The sequence below is a fragment of the Pollicipes pollicipes genome, unplaced genomic scaffold (genome assembly GCF_011947565.3).
Source record: "Pollicipes pollicipes isolate AB1234 unplaced genomic scaffold, Ppol_2.1 Scaffold_4295;HRSCAF=5057_pilon_pilon_pilon, whole genome shotgun sequence".
In the NCBI taxonomy this organism is placed as follows: Eukaryota; Metazoa; Arthropoda; class Thecostraca; order Pollicipedomorpha; family Pollicipedidae; genus Pollicipes; species Pollicipes pollicipes.
The window spans coordinates 4387129-4402121 of NW_023596461.1; the positions used below are offsets into that span (position 1 = coordinate 4387129).

A 14993-nucleotide genomic window follows, 5' to 3' on the forward strand; every position below is an offset into this window, starting at 1 on the left:
GAAGTGATTTTTTCTGCACAATTCTGGAATTCATTTTTGCTATTGTTTCGATAAAGGTATGTTGCCGAAATATCAACTCAACTGATAATGATAATGACTCCATTCGCCTGGTACTTTTCCCGAGTCATTCTCCTGTCATTTACCCCGAGAAATAAAGTTAATACTACTGTCTACACTGAATAAAGTTTCTCGCTAATGCACTCAGCAAGTTAGGGAAACCTAACTTGTTCACCCGGCTTACCCCGAACCTCAGTGTACGTCTGGCACACAATAGTGTAGTTGGGCCGAAATTTTTACGTTTTGTGTTGCATACCGTGCGTCATGTGTTGCATGTTTGAGCAAGGATGAACATGCATCTTATGTAGCGAAGCCGAAGCGACCGATTAGCCTAAACTGTGAACAACACATGTGTTCTGCCGAAGACAAAACGACTGAAACGACTAGGAGGCCAATGTACCATGGCCAGCGAGGACAACCCGATCTCATGTGATGAAATCCCTCTTTAAATGAGGATTGTGCAGAATACTGATGATGGTTCTTGCTAGAAATGTAGGGGTTGCTTTCTGTTCATCAACTGAAACATTTGCGCAGCAGCTTTGTTTTGTCAAGGCGTGTCCCGTGTTATCTGTAGTTTTTTGACCCATCATTTTCTTTATTTTGTATGAGGGCTCAAAGGGCATATTTCAAATATCCATGGGATTCTTAACTGCAATAGCCATCTTGCTGATCATGTGGTGCAATTTACAGCCGTATCCTCCTTAAGACCTAAACACTTGAGTTTCTGAGCGACATGTCCGCGAAGATTTGTAGACAATTTCGCGCAAACTATTTGTCATTACTGTTTGTCTATACTACACATATATCTGCTTGTCTAAGCTATTTATTTCTCTAGTCTATACATTTGTCTCATCTATTTGTTATGCTCATCTATCTATTTGTCTATCTGTCTATAAGGTCATCCAGGCATGCAGCCAGAAAAACGTCATTCAAATCCTACCACCACTTGGCCATGCGATGTTCAAGACCAATACAAAAAAATCGTTGAGTCGTTTATATCTGGCGTTGTTGAACACGTTTTCTAAACGTAGCGGACGTCAATTGGCTTTCAATTAATGCTGCGCAGGCTGCGCGAGTTTCAGTCACGAATCACATTGTGAGCTTCATAATACAAGAAGTTGAACATGGGTGCTAACGATTACAGAAATAATCCTTTGCCCGAAAAACTGAAGGATAGTGCCGAAACCCAATGTAAGCATGAATAAACGTCTTAAACTCACGGACCAATGTACAAGAACGCCGCCAGAAAGGGTCGAAATACTTGGACTCAACGATATTTGATTCAGCAAACACATTCAGCACCGCAACGGCCATCCCTTTGAAAATTGAAGTACTACGAGTGAGTACTAGGTAGGTAATTTCGTACGGTTAGTTCGGCAGCATTTCGACGTCATTCAAACGTTCCATGACACAATCATTCAAAACAAATATTCCTAAAAGACTGGGGAACTAGGGATCAACTCTCATATGTGGAAAACTCATCTTCAGTATAGATCATGCTATACTATTCTAAAACCTCGGCGTGGTTATCACATCCGGCACAATACGGACCTTGGTCTCTGCACGTCACAATGATCTGACCCCATCCAGCACAACACGGACCTTGACCTCTATGCGTCACAACCATCTAACCCCCATCCAGCACAGCACATACTTTGACCTCCACACGACACAACCATCTGACCCGATGGGGAGCTAAACTAGTCGTCACCTCGAATTTATACCAAGCTCACACGTCACAGGCAATATAGACTCAAATAAGCTCAATGACGTATGGTTTAACATACGTTAGTTGTACAAACAGGGCGACACCACTGCTTTTGAGTTAAGGGAGGGGCAGAATTTTTAAGGGGTCTCCTGGACAACATGGGGCCCCCTCAGAGGGACCTCCTCGGTAGTGTTGCATTCTAGGGGGATAAGTATTGAAGTTACGCACTTCTTATCAAACTGCTACATGCATGATATCGAAGTAAGAAAATGTCGACAATTAAAAAAGCAAAATGGGACATTCTACTTATCCAGCAAAGGTTGTCTGTGACGCAACGCAGGACATCCTGACACATAGAGGGGCCTCTTAATCCAGAATAGGAGGCTTCCGATTCACGAAGGGCCTCCAAATTAGCCAAGGGACCCGTTGCCGCAAGACAGGGCACCCTGATCCGGAACCGCAGCCATCTGATGCATGAAAAGGGCCATCTGTTCCAGAAATTGCGCCTCCTAGATGTATCCGGTGTCTCCTAACCCAGAATAAGGTCTCCTGGTTCAAAAAGGGGTCCTCCCGAGTCAGTGAGGGAACCTTCCTAACACAACAAGTCTAGCACCAGGGTTAAAATCTACGTCGTGCCAAGTCGTGATGATAATTTTTCTTTGGTATGTCAAGGGCTCAGTACTCCCAGCTTGGTGCGGATGAAGATGACGCCCGGTCGACGTCTCAGTTCTGTTGCTTTTTACGACCTCTTGAGGTCGAAGTATGTGTTTTGTCGTATTGTGACGATAATGACGTTTCCAGCCTGTCTGTGTGGTGCAAATCAGAGGTGACACCTCGGTGACACGAACTAAACGTGATTGGACATTGGAACTCTGGAGTCCAAACGGCTGGATACGCTGACGAACGCACGGCTGGCACCCTGGTAATGCGCGCCCCTTGCTGCAAAAATGTTAACGTGGCCGAAACCGACACGCACTGGCCGAGGAATCTCAGTATCGATGTGCCAGTGAATCTCAGTATCGATGTGCCGATGGATCGCAGTGTCGATGTGCCGATGAATCTCAGTATCGATATACCGATGCATCTCAGTATCGATGTGCCGATGAGTCTCAGCATCGGTGTGCCGATGAATCTCAGTATCGGTGTGCCGATGAATCTCAGTATCCGGTGTGCCGATGAATCTCAGTATCGGTGCGCCGATGAATCTCAGTAGCGATATGCCGATGAATCTCAGCATCGGTGTGCCGATGAATCTCAGTATCGGTGTGCCGATGAATCTCAGTATCGGTGTGCCGATGGATCGCAGTGTCTATGTGCCGATGAATCTCAGTATCGATATGCCGATGAATCTCAGTATCGATGTGCAGATGAGTCTCAGCATCGGTGTGCCGACGCATCTCAGTAGCGATGTGCCGATGAATCTCAGCATCGGTGTACCGATGAATCTCAGCATCGATATGCCGATGAATCTCAGTATCGGTGTTCCGATGAATCTCAGTTGCGATATGCCGGTGAATCTCAGTATCGATGTGCAGATGAGTCTCAGCATCGGTGTGCCGGGGAATCTCAGTATCGATGTGCCGATGGATCGCAGTGTCGATGTGCCAATGAATCTCAGCATCGATATACCGATGCATTTTAGTATCGATGTGCAGATGAGTCTCAGCATCGGTGTGCCGATGAATCTCAGCATCGATGTGCCGATGAATCTCAGAATCGGTGTGCCGATGAATCTCAGTATCGGTGTGCCGATGAACCTCAGGTCGTGTACCGATGAATCTCAGTATCGGTGTGCCGATGAATCGCAGTAGCGATATACCGATGAATCCCAGTAATCCGGGTGCGCCGATGAATCGCAGTAACCAGGTGTGCCGATGAATCTCAATAAACCGGTGTGCCGATGAATCTCCGTATCGGTGTGCCGATGAATCTCAGTACCGGTGTGGGGCACGATATCTCAGTATCGGTGTGCCGATGAATCTCAGTATCGGTGTGCCGATGAATCCCAGTATCGGTGTGCCGATGAATCTCATTATCGGTGTGCCGATGAATCTCAGTATCGGTGTGCCGATGAACCTCAGGTCGGTGTACCGATGAATCTCAGTATCGGTGTGCCGATGAATCTCAGTAGCGATATACCGATGAATCCCAGTATCGGTGCGCCGATGAATCTCAGTACCGGTGTGCCGATGAATCTCAGTACCGGTGTGCCGATGAATCTCAGTATCGGTGTGCCGATGAATCTCAGTATCGGTGTGCCGATGAACCTGAGGTCGGTGTGCCGATGCCCTGACAGCAGCCTTGGCTCAATATGGGAGGCGCTATAAATAAGCCGCTTACTCCCACAAACGAGGGGACGCTGAATCGTGCTCCCTTCTCTGAGGCGGCAGGGTTCGGAGCACGCGTAAGTGAGATAAGGCGTAAGCTACCGTGCAAATCACGCATAGATCTTGATGGTGATGAATGAAAACATACCGCGCGACAGACGTGCGCACATGGCACGATATGTTATCACATATCATATCACGTATCACACATATGACACATATCGCGCACACGGCACGATCTAAGAGTGACGACGCAGGACTTGCGCACGAACATACGCATCTCTTGGCTTGTACACATTTGTATTCGGCCAGCCAGAGACATGCTACCTTGTAATGATATTCTGTGGTTGCACGACTACAGCTTTAGATCAGCCTTGTCCATCCCATCTATGCCGTTTTGAGAAGGCAGATTGTGCCGGCACACCAATATTAAGCACTGCTGATCTTTTCTGCCCATGTCTGGTCGAACTGCATGCTTATTTGAAACGCTTACGAAATATGAACCATTTACCACTGGCTTTTATCAATTTTCATCTCGGCTTGCAGTGATAAAGACCATTCAATGCAAACATTGTTCCTTTTTGTTTGTTCGTTGAACCTTAATGTTTCTTTTTAAGCCTTAAAGTTTCCTTTATTGTCCCTGTTCCTTTTATTCCTTAAGCGTCATTTATCAGGTTGAATTGAGCACTGAACTTTTTAAACAATCCGCACAGCGTTCTAGAAAGCTTAGACTGCAGTTCCGCATATTTTCACAAAGACGTTTTCGCCAAAAATTACCGTGTGCTTCACTAGAACCTCAAAATACTTCTACTTTTTGCCAGAATGCATAGCATTTTAGCGATATCGAAACATCTGTTTCTGGTTAAAAGCGTTACTTTTAACATAGAAAATGGAATTGCAATGTTGATGTGCTGCAGTAGTATCCAAGCGCCATTTCTTGAAACATTCCATACTGTTTTTAACACCCGCACGGTTGAGCTGTGGTAAAACTGGTGATATATAAACAGAACACAAGTGGCGTGAAGGCATTGCAAAAAGGCGATGCGAGTGCCGTCATCACGATTCTAGCCTTCTTTTGTCAGCAAGGGTGCACCAGAGCACCAACACCACTCATATTTGACATCGACATTGATGCAAGGCCATCCAAGGATGTGGCCTCTATTTCCCCGAGGAAATTTGTCTCGGTGCATGCAGATAAGTTGTGCCGAACTCCTTGCGTCACCATCCGTGGCGACGGCTGCGTTGGACTGGGGCAGCCGGAGAACACGGGTCTACTGCCTCGCCGGCTAGGCTGGCAGTGTCGGCCCGCTGCCGCCGCCTGACAGTGATCATGAGCGACCAACGGCCGGAGACGCGTGGCTTACGCGGAAGTGGATCCAATAATGGCGCAGAGACAATCGCGCTAATGCTTTGGGCTGCTTATGCGTGTCATGAACAGAGAGGAAACGCAACTGCTCTATCAAGCTCGTGTGTGCATGTGGAACGCACACATGCGGTTTGTAGGCATATCACTGACCGATGTGATGCACTCAGATTGAGCTGAAGCTTCGCTCACTCGACCATAAATGCTGAGTGACTTAGAAGTGTTTTCGTACCGTCCTGCGTAATCGACGCGAGGGGCAGCGACCTGACAGTGACGCCTGTGTTCTCGGCAGGTGACGGAAGAGGTTTACCGCATCCTGCACGCGCGGGGATACCCGCTGACGTGTCGCGGCAAGATCGAAGTCAAGGGCAAGGGCGAGATGGTAACCTACTTCCTGAACGACAGATCGACGGAGCTGCTGGAAGTAGTGGCCGAGAACGTGTCCGAGGACGCGTCGTGATCGGGTCCGGTGGCTGGCGGGCGGTGGCCGGTCGTGCGGCGCCGTCCGTCGGGTGGGCGCCGATCGATGAGGCGCGGAAGCGATGTCGTCAGCAGCGCCACCCCCAGCCGGCTTCAGTGGCCGGCGCTGCCGGGGGCGGTGGCTGACCGGAGCGTCCGCGTGGTCGGCTGAAGGCGCCGCCGGCGCCGGCGCCGGCGCCCTGGGACGCCTGAGCCGAGGGCTGCCAGTGTGTCGTGACCATGACTGCCCGCTTGACGCACAGCGCGAAGTCAGAACTGGGTGCTGTTGTTCCCCTCCGCCGCGCCCCGCTTGGTGCAATGGTGTTATCTAAACAAACGCTGTCACTCTTGCACACGAGTGTATTTCCAAAGATCGAGACTGTTTCCCGAGACCTGGGAAGGACCAGGTTTGGTGCGTCATGCCAAGAGACCAGGGGTTTTGGTACAGCGTCGTGTTCCGATTGTTACCCGTGTTACGCCAGCCGTCCCAGACCGGTCTTGCGCGTCATCAAAGTGCACGTCGCAGCCGCCTGTGCGCCCTTGTGGGAAGTGATTACTAAACTCGCACCAATTTGCACTCGGCACTGACGAGCCAAATGTTCACGAGACATCCCAACCGCGCGGGAGGGGCAACAGAGGCTGTTTTGCCAGGGCGTCTCTACATTTCACTGCTGCAGGTCAGTGCCTGTCGCTCCCTTGCTGCAGAATACCTCCCCGGGTCAGGCAAGGAGAGATGTATGTACCATGACCCTGCCAATAAAGCCCTGAATGTTACGGCCCCGTGCCAACTACATGGCTGCCGCATATGAATGCATCGGCAAAGACACACTTGTATGAAAACCAGCTACCTTCAAGGTACCAATGTTGTAGTGGTAGAGCGGCGCATCTGGTAAAACGGAGGTACGGAGTTAGATTCTCTGCGGTGTCGTCCCTTCCCACCAGAATAAGAGACAGGCGACGCCAGGTAGCCTCCACAGCTGAATACGTCGTAGAGCCGAAAGTGGCAGTGGCAGCTCCCTTGATCTGCACTGTCACCACCTTAGCGTGGCGTACGTACCACTCATAGCGATTTAGTGTCCCTCGGTTCTGCGTTCAAGAACCATGGGCCCAACATTGATCATTTACGCGACCAAGCGTAATAACTTCAGTCCAAATGGCACGCATAACCGTCAAATGCCTCGAGGAAGTCTTAAGTGGCTCATAAAAGGACCATTTCTCTGCGCAAAGGGCTTTGAAAGACAAGACTAATCAGATGCGCTCAAGTCATTCAATTACCTGCGCCAAGAAGGACTTTTTCCTGAGTATAGGAAGTGGCCCTACGGAGGCCCTGGAGATTGAAACCACGGCAAAGTATTCATTGTTTAAAATATAATAAATCTGCTGCTACTGCTCTAGTGTCGATAGAATATTTCTGGGATGCCTACTGAAAGCATTTGAATGTACACGGGCTTCATAACCTCCAGAGCGCGTGAAGCCCCATGGAAACTTTGACCGGTCCCATCAAGCTGCAAAAATGACCACCAGTCCGCGAAGAGCATAAACAAAGCATCAGAGAGTCCATCTCATCTCAGTACCTGCACCTGAAGCGGGCAATGCGTCTCGGGGCTGTCAGGGAGCCTATGCTGTCAATGTGACCAGTGATGCCGGCACTATGCGGATGTATAGCAGAAGTTCCTGAAAGCCCACATAACCAATCAAAATAAGACGCGGCGTCAGTCCCGTTCGCAGTAAAAGTGCCAATCGCTCGCACTTAAAAATGACTGTAGAAAGAGACCTACGAAGCCAGAATCCTACTAAGAATGCGCCGTATTTATGGAGCCGATAGCTAATCTTGTGGATGCATGGTCCCAAGATAGCAGGGCGCTTCCAAGACTGTAAAACGGTCTCTTATGGGAAGTTTGGCTGGCTCGGTGTAACTCGGCTGCAGTCAGAGCTAATGACACCATGTTGCTCTATCGGTATATGCAGATATACCCCTCTGAAGAGAGTGCCTCAGGGACAATATTTTCGGGAGGCTGCTCTGATTTGACAACCGGTCCCAAACGCCCAGGAGGATATTGGATTCGTTTAGGACCGAGAAACAGCCGTGCATCCGATGTTCAATTTTGTATCGTATCCGTTTAACTCAAGACAGGCTCAATCCACTACGAATGACGTTCCCGGATATCAGGGACGGTTCTATTGCCCGAAAGATGGTTTGAGGAATCCTATCGACCCGAAGAATTACGTCAGTTTTCTAAATCCATTATCCGATCCTATTTGATTACGACTTTGAATTCCAGTCCGCTGTGAATTTTATGCTTCCCACATGTTATTTATATAGACGACTCAAAGAGTTCAATTTCGAAAAAAATACTTGGGGCATCTTGCAAGGATGCTAAAGCTATGCTCTGACCTCGTCAAACTGCTGGGTGCTGAGGCTATGCTCTGACCTCGTCAAACTGCTGGGTGCTGAGGCCATGCACTGACCCCGTCAAACTGCTGGGTGCTGAGGCTATGCTCTGACCTCGTCAAACTGCTGGGTGCTGAGGCTATGCTCTGACCTCGTTGAACTACGGGGTACTGAAGCTATGCTCCGACCTCGTCGAACTGCACAGCGGGAAAGTAATGCCTGGAAAATGGCATCGAACATTGTGCTACCTTATGTCGGAGGAACAAACTTTTACAGTGATGGAAGGGCTCAATGTGCCGTGATGTTGTAAGATGGCCCATGCCTTCGGAGTAGAGCGTCCAGAGCCAGCCCTAGCACTATGTCGAAAACTTCATTAATGTTTTCTGCAGCCTTTACAATGAGTGCTGAATGCTTACTGCGTTCCGCCCAGCACCAGCAGTGGGGTAAACGTACGGCGGTGTTCTTAGGGAGTGGGGGGGGGGGGGGGGCAGACAGTACAGTCAATGCCAATGAACGCAGCATTGATCCTAGTTTGTACAGTGACATGTGCACTTTTTTAGGTCTTGCATTGTGTTACACATAGTCATGGGCTTCAGTTCTCTGGGCATTTATCAGTCGTCATCATTCTTACAAGGTCCACAGGCCGCGCTTTGGACTTTGCCCAACGAACCACATTTACCACCCATGGTGTCTTTTGGGTCAAGTCGACCTTGCCGGCAAAAATGTTTCCTTTTGTACAGCTGTCGGGTAGCTGTGCACAAGGTGGCGGAACAAGGGTGAAGCAATAATGCTTTTACCCAAACCGTCAGGCACACCGTCGCTCACACACAAGTGCGCCTCTTCCCACGGGGCACGAAACGACGTAGAGCGCTCTGGTGATCAACGCATGCGAGTGATAAATGACCACAATGAGGCAGTGGTCATAACCTACGTTCGACATTGATCCGAACAACGCTAAGCAAAGAAGTGCGGTGATAAAAGAACGCGCTATTGCGTCAATAAGATATGAGCTGGTTCCGTATGTACGCCGCAACTGACGATGCGATGCAGATGCAGGAGTCATAAATGACCAGCGTAGGAAACACTGTGAGTGAGCTAAGCTCGTCGAGTGCTCTACGGGGCCACAGGCCTGGGAGGCTTTGGTGCCGGGTAGCATCGTTAATATTCTAGCATTAGTTTATAGCTGTTTGATAATGACCTATAGCGAAACTCTTTCAACATATAAGGCTGTTTTGGAAGCACATCTTGTTCTCGAACATTATTACTAAGCCAGCTCTCGCATCATGAATCACGAGGAGCTTGTTTGGCGTGCTATCACGTTATCCGTTGATATTACCGCTCGGCGTGCCTGTCTGGTAAGTCTGGAAAGCCTAGGCACAAATGATGAGGGCTATTTTCGATGCATTTTAGAAAAAAGGCAGGACCAGTCGGGAAAAAAGGGAGCGAAGTCAGTCGTTAGTTGTCAGGTCTGACAAAATAGTCAGTAGACCGTCGGTGGAAGTGTTTTGGCTTCTTTTTACGCACAAGTTAGTGGTTTTACGTGTTGAAGGCCGAACTGACATTTTTGGGTCTAACCCGTCTATGCGGTGCCACAGACATGACCCTAATTTTATGAAATGTTGTTGCGGATGAAGCTACGTCGACTCCACGTGCACTCATGGTTGGTGCATATGGCTTGTCTTGGACAGCGGGCGTCACAAGAATGCATGATAGAGACAATGAGGAAAGGCGGGTGGATGTCTGGACGCTGTCCGCGCGTCAGGCGAGAGAAAGCTGCAAATTAACATAACAGCTAACGCAGACCAGAACTGACTGCTTGCAGCGTATGCCACCAGGTACGGAGGTACTCGACTCAACGGCGAAGAATTCATGGCGGGCCCGGATCTGCCAGAGTTAAATCAATGAAACCTTAGCTAAAACGGTTCTAGACCGCCTGAACGCGTCTAGTCCACGCATGAAATCCACGTATGAGGGCGGGAGCAGTGGCTCAGCTCGTTGTTGCGTGCACCCAAATCTCGTATGCCGTGGACAGCGGGCTGAGGCGGGGTGCGTGGGTGGGGCGGGAGTCACGGGGAGCGGGTGTTGGGTACGAGCCACTGTGCGGGAAGGAGTCTTGCCCGACTGACCAAGAAAGGTCTGCTGGCGCTTGGCCGAACGGAGTCAGCCTGGCCGGCGGGCCTTAGGGGAGCAGCGGGACAAAATATCGCGTTTTGAGTTTCGACGGCAATATGCTGATGCCAACATGTAATTCGAGTCTGGCTTCTGCACTCATACCTTGAACTGGATACCTTGATCGTGATGATACATTGAACTGGATACCTTGATCGTGATGTCTGATGATTTAACTACAGGGATAGGGCGTTTTGGTGCTCATCGTATTCGGTGTTCATTGTAATCAGGTCTCTGGTATCGATTTTTCTGATCGTGGCCAGAAATCAGGTCAAATTGTGCATATCGTGATCACATGAAACTTTTCCTGCAAGCTTTCAGGCAAATCTAAAGAATCCGCTGAATCTAGAGTGTGGATCTGCTGAATAGCTCTTTTAACACAACCGTTACAGTACAGGGACCTAATGCGTTACCAAATATGAAATGCTGAACCATAGGAATAAACAAGCACTGACACCCATGGCTTACCGTCAGGGCTTCAAATCGGCCAAAAATTATCTAAGAGCCTTTTTCACTTAATTACCATGCACCTATTCGTCACTTCACATTCGCCTTACTTTAGGACTTAATCACATGTGGCCAAACGCATACCAAACGTAAAATGACTTCATGATACACACATTTCAATGACATCAATGATACACACCAATGACATCAATTCAGGCTTGGTGCCAATCAGCCCTTTTCATGTAAGCGTTTATCAGAGTGGTACCTAGTTTTATCCCGCAACATTTCACAGACACCGTATTTTGAAAGACACCTGAAATAGGATTACCGCAGTTGAAAGTCATCGTTTGTGCTCGTGTTAATCAAAGTAGCCACTTTACTGTACCCTGGAGGCGTTTTTGTTTCATCATGATGTGCCAACAGTTATTTTACGTACATATATTTGGTTCCGTGGACCCAAGCCATTAAGTGCCTCAAACTGATTTACTAGGTTTTAAGGGCGCTTCACCTGCAATGGTTATTTGCGCTGTGCCGCAAACTTCAGATAACGCATAGGTACATCATAATAAAACGAACGCGCCTCAGGAGGGAAATGTTACGGCCACTCTTACAGCCCTTACAAGCCATTGGATTTGCTCCAGCTTATTCTATTTTTCAACGATTTCGGGTTTGATCTAGTCCAATTAGAGCCCTGCCTTAAATGCGTGATAGTATGACGTTTATTTGACTCATATATAGTTTGGCCCCGCGGCATGCTAGATTCGTCCAGTTTTAAAATGCACGGAAACGGTGTAAGACGGACGGTAACACTCGCTGTTTTTCGTCGGCCCAATAAAAAAGCCGGCGAATTTGGAAGCGTTTTTTGTTTCGGCATCAGGTGCCATTTCGTCACATCATGTTTGTACATTCGGTGCTATGCGATGGAATCATACCGTACCGTAAATGTGAAATGATGGAGAAGTACCTGTATCTCAAGCACCATGCTTGATAATAAAACAAAGCGCCTCCGGAGGTCATGTTGACAGCACTCGCGGCAAACCATGGTCCTGATCCTGCTTATCTGAATTTTCGAGAATGTCAGATTTGGTACTAACCGAGGTCCCTGTGTGTGACAAAGGCCTAATCTCTCGAGCGACAACTTACGGACGTTTCTCAAGCAGCTATGACATTGCTTCCAAATGCTTCCAACTTGTCGGTGAAGATAACGCTTATGAGTCAAATCTGAGGTAGCCAAATAACCAGATGAACAACGCAGAAAGAATAATAACATGATACGATGAGACCACATTCATGGTACATTGATATATTGGTGTTGGATGTTCAGAGACGTAGTACTGTTATGGTAAATATGAAATAATATATTGTGGCGCTTTGTATGTGGTGCACTGCTGGTTTTATGCGTCAACCCTTTAAGTACTAATCTGTGGGTTGAATGGGCGGTGGGTGGTATAGTGATAGGCTGCACTCCTGCATTCATGTAAACATTTTGGTAGAGGTAGGTGTTATGGGAAGCTAATTGCCCTGACCTTGGCCTTTCAACTGGGTAGGTAGCTCCATGTGATTGCTTTTTAACAACATGTTCCTGTGATTTGTAGAGGTCCAACAGTCCAAAAGTGGCAGCTACTGTAATGATAACTTTATCCAGGGTCCCAAATGCCATTTTTTCCAAACTCATGTCAATTTGGACTCAGTATATGCAAAATTGTCCTGCATGTAGTGTAGCTATCAGGTTGGGGGCATTGCCACCCTTGCCCCTCACTTGGCTGTCAGTGAACAAAATTTCCTAGTTCCTCAGTTTTTTTTAGCATGAAAGATGCCCTTGAGTATTATCTGGCTGTTTTGTGTAGATAACGTGAAAAAAAATTATGGGCTGGTACAATACATGCTAGCATGGATGATGCCGTGATGGGACCACCAGTCTGTGGGTGGTGGCAAACCAGTCTACAAGGTGCTTAGGGCAGGTCAAATTCTTCAGCAGATAGGGCAGCCAACTTTTCTATTTGGACCAATGATATCTGATGATATCTGACTACTGCAAATTCTGCTGACCACTAATTTTCTATACTGCTATGTGTGAGAATATGCAGAGTTCCATTAAATATGCCACATAATCTTTGCTTTACCAAATTTGGTGTGCTAAAATGTACCAAACTTTTTGCAGTGTGAATGATGAAACCTCACAGTTCTGGAGTCACTTTAGACTACTAGCTTACTCAGCATTCATTTCTGTGTTGCTGCTGGTTTACATGTTCAGTGTAAGCAGTGGCAGCCAGTGCAAGATAAATGCTCTGCACATGTGATTGGTGGGTCTCTGGTTACAGTAGCTGCTCATGGATTTACATGCTGAAACTGGTTGGATAATATGCACCAGTTAGGATAACTGTTATGCAGTTCAGGAAAATGTGGTGCATTTGCTTGTCTCTTCTTCATTTATTATGCATTGTGATGGGTTTTCAGTTCTTTCAAATGCCTCAACACATGCCCCAACTATCGATTCTTTCCTCAACCCTCCCTAACAGGATCTTGTCAATGTCTGTGATATTTTACAGGCTGAGTTGACTACCAGCTACCCTTAAAATGTGATTCCTTGTCAACTGGGCTAACTTTATCACATATGTGTGCAGCATGCATTACCATCTGCAGCTCTGTCTGGCAAAAGGTAGAAGACAACATTATCCATCACTGGGTTACATAGTATGGTGATTGGTGGGTCCAAGAAATGTGTAACAAGCTATCTCTAGCATGCATTGTGGTGAGTTGCTGATAACTCAGTTTAAATTTATCAAAGCATGAAGAACACCATAAATGCTTTTGTCAGTGTAAACACATTTCATTTCATCCATGGACATTTGTAGTATGAAAGGATCTTAGAATATTAGTTGCATGCATGCATAGGACCCATTACAATCTCAAGTCTCCAACTGGATTACATTGATGCAGGGATTTCCAAATCGTGACAGTCAGATGTGCTGCCAGGATTCTGTAAAAGGGAGGATGGGGGGGGGGGGGGGGGTGAAGAACACAGGGTACTGATTTTTTATTTTCTGTCAACCATCTGTGGTGATGATGACAAAATGTGGATCTAAGGAAAGGGGCAGAAAAACTGTGTCCACTGAATCCTCCCTGATTGATCCTGTGGTGGCAGTGCACCATTTTTATTTTAGTTATTTGCCTTCCATATTTTTGCCACATTCATTACAACTACCAAAATGAAAAGGCCAACCTCATCTCAGGTGGTCACATTTTACAGCATCAAGAGTGCTGTTCATGCACACAACACAAATCTGTGGGGTGGACAGGTGTTTATCTTTCCCAGTGTTCAGGTAGATTCCTTTCCCCTAAAAGTTTTGGCGTCAAAGTGTCTGCTGCTCATCTAAAAGGGATTGCTTGCAAGGGGACATCCATATAGTATGTTACACATTTTTGGTCATTTTTCAACCCTTTCCCCTTGTTGTGCATAAGTTAGGCTGAGCACAATGTTCCCTTTGTCTCTGAATATGCTGTGCCGTAACTTTGTACAATCCTGTTTTTCAGAATAGAAATGTAGAGGATTTGTTTGTTACCAGCTGCTAGTTTCCTGCTCACATATTATTGGATCCTTCAAGCAACTGACTCAAACATCTAAACTACCACTATGGCTGCCAACTTTTGGAGTGGAGAAGCCATTACAGCTGAGCGAAAGGACATACCGGTGAGGAAATGTGATCATGCCCCCAGAAATGGTTGATATTTTTGTCTGCATCTGTTTTTGTTGTGATCCATGCAAAATGTAAAAATAGCCTTTTAATGTGATTGGACTGTTATCTGAATACAACAAAATAAATTATGTTGCACCATGGGTATGTTTCTTTGCTGTTTGCCTTCTGAGTCCCAATTTTCTGTTTATTTACTGTATGACAGGCTGAACATCTTATATGTTGTATCTGACTCCACTCAGTATCATATGATGTCTGAGGCTGTATCTGTTATCAATGAGGCAACATGCATTGTGACACCTGTTCACTGGCCGCCAGTCGGCCAGCTGTATGGCGGTGAGCCAGGACGGCGGCCACGCGCTGCTGGCCAGCCGGC

General features: G+C 47.3%; 1 protein-coding gene and 1 long non-coding RNA gene across 2 annotated transcripts in view; both read left to right on the forward strand.

Moving 5' to 3' along the window:
• LOC119096548 (adenylate cyclase type 6-like) overlaps positions 1 to 6690 on the forward strand; it is a 37103-nt gene extending 30413 nt beyond the window's left edge. Inside the window, 1 exon segment of the mRNA XM_037219454.1 lies at positions 5748 to 6690. Within this exon segment, the coding sequence (XP_037075349.1) occupies positions 5748 to 5915 (168 nt within the window). The 3' untranslated portion in view covers positions 5916 to 6690.
• A 5486-nt stretch (positions 6691 to 12176) lies between these two features.
• On the forward strand, positions 12177 to 14972 carry LOC119096347 (uncharacterized). Its single transcript, XR_005094057.1, has 3 exons — positions 12177 to 12264; positions 14457 to 14613; positions 14936 to 14972. It is a non-coding gene; the product is annotated as an uncharacterized LOC119096347 (long non-coding RNA).
• The last annotated feature ends 21 nt before the right edge of the window (positions 14973 to 14993 follow it).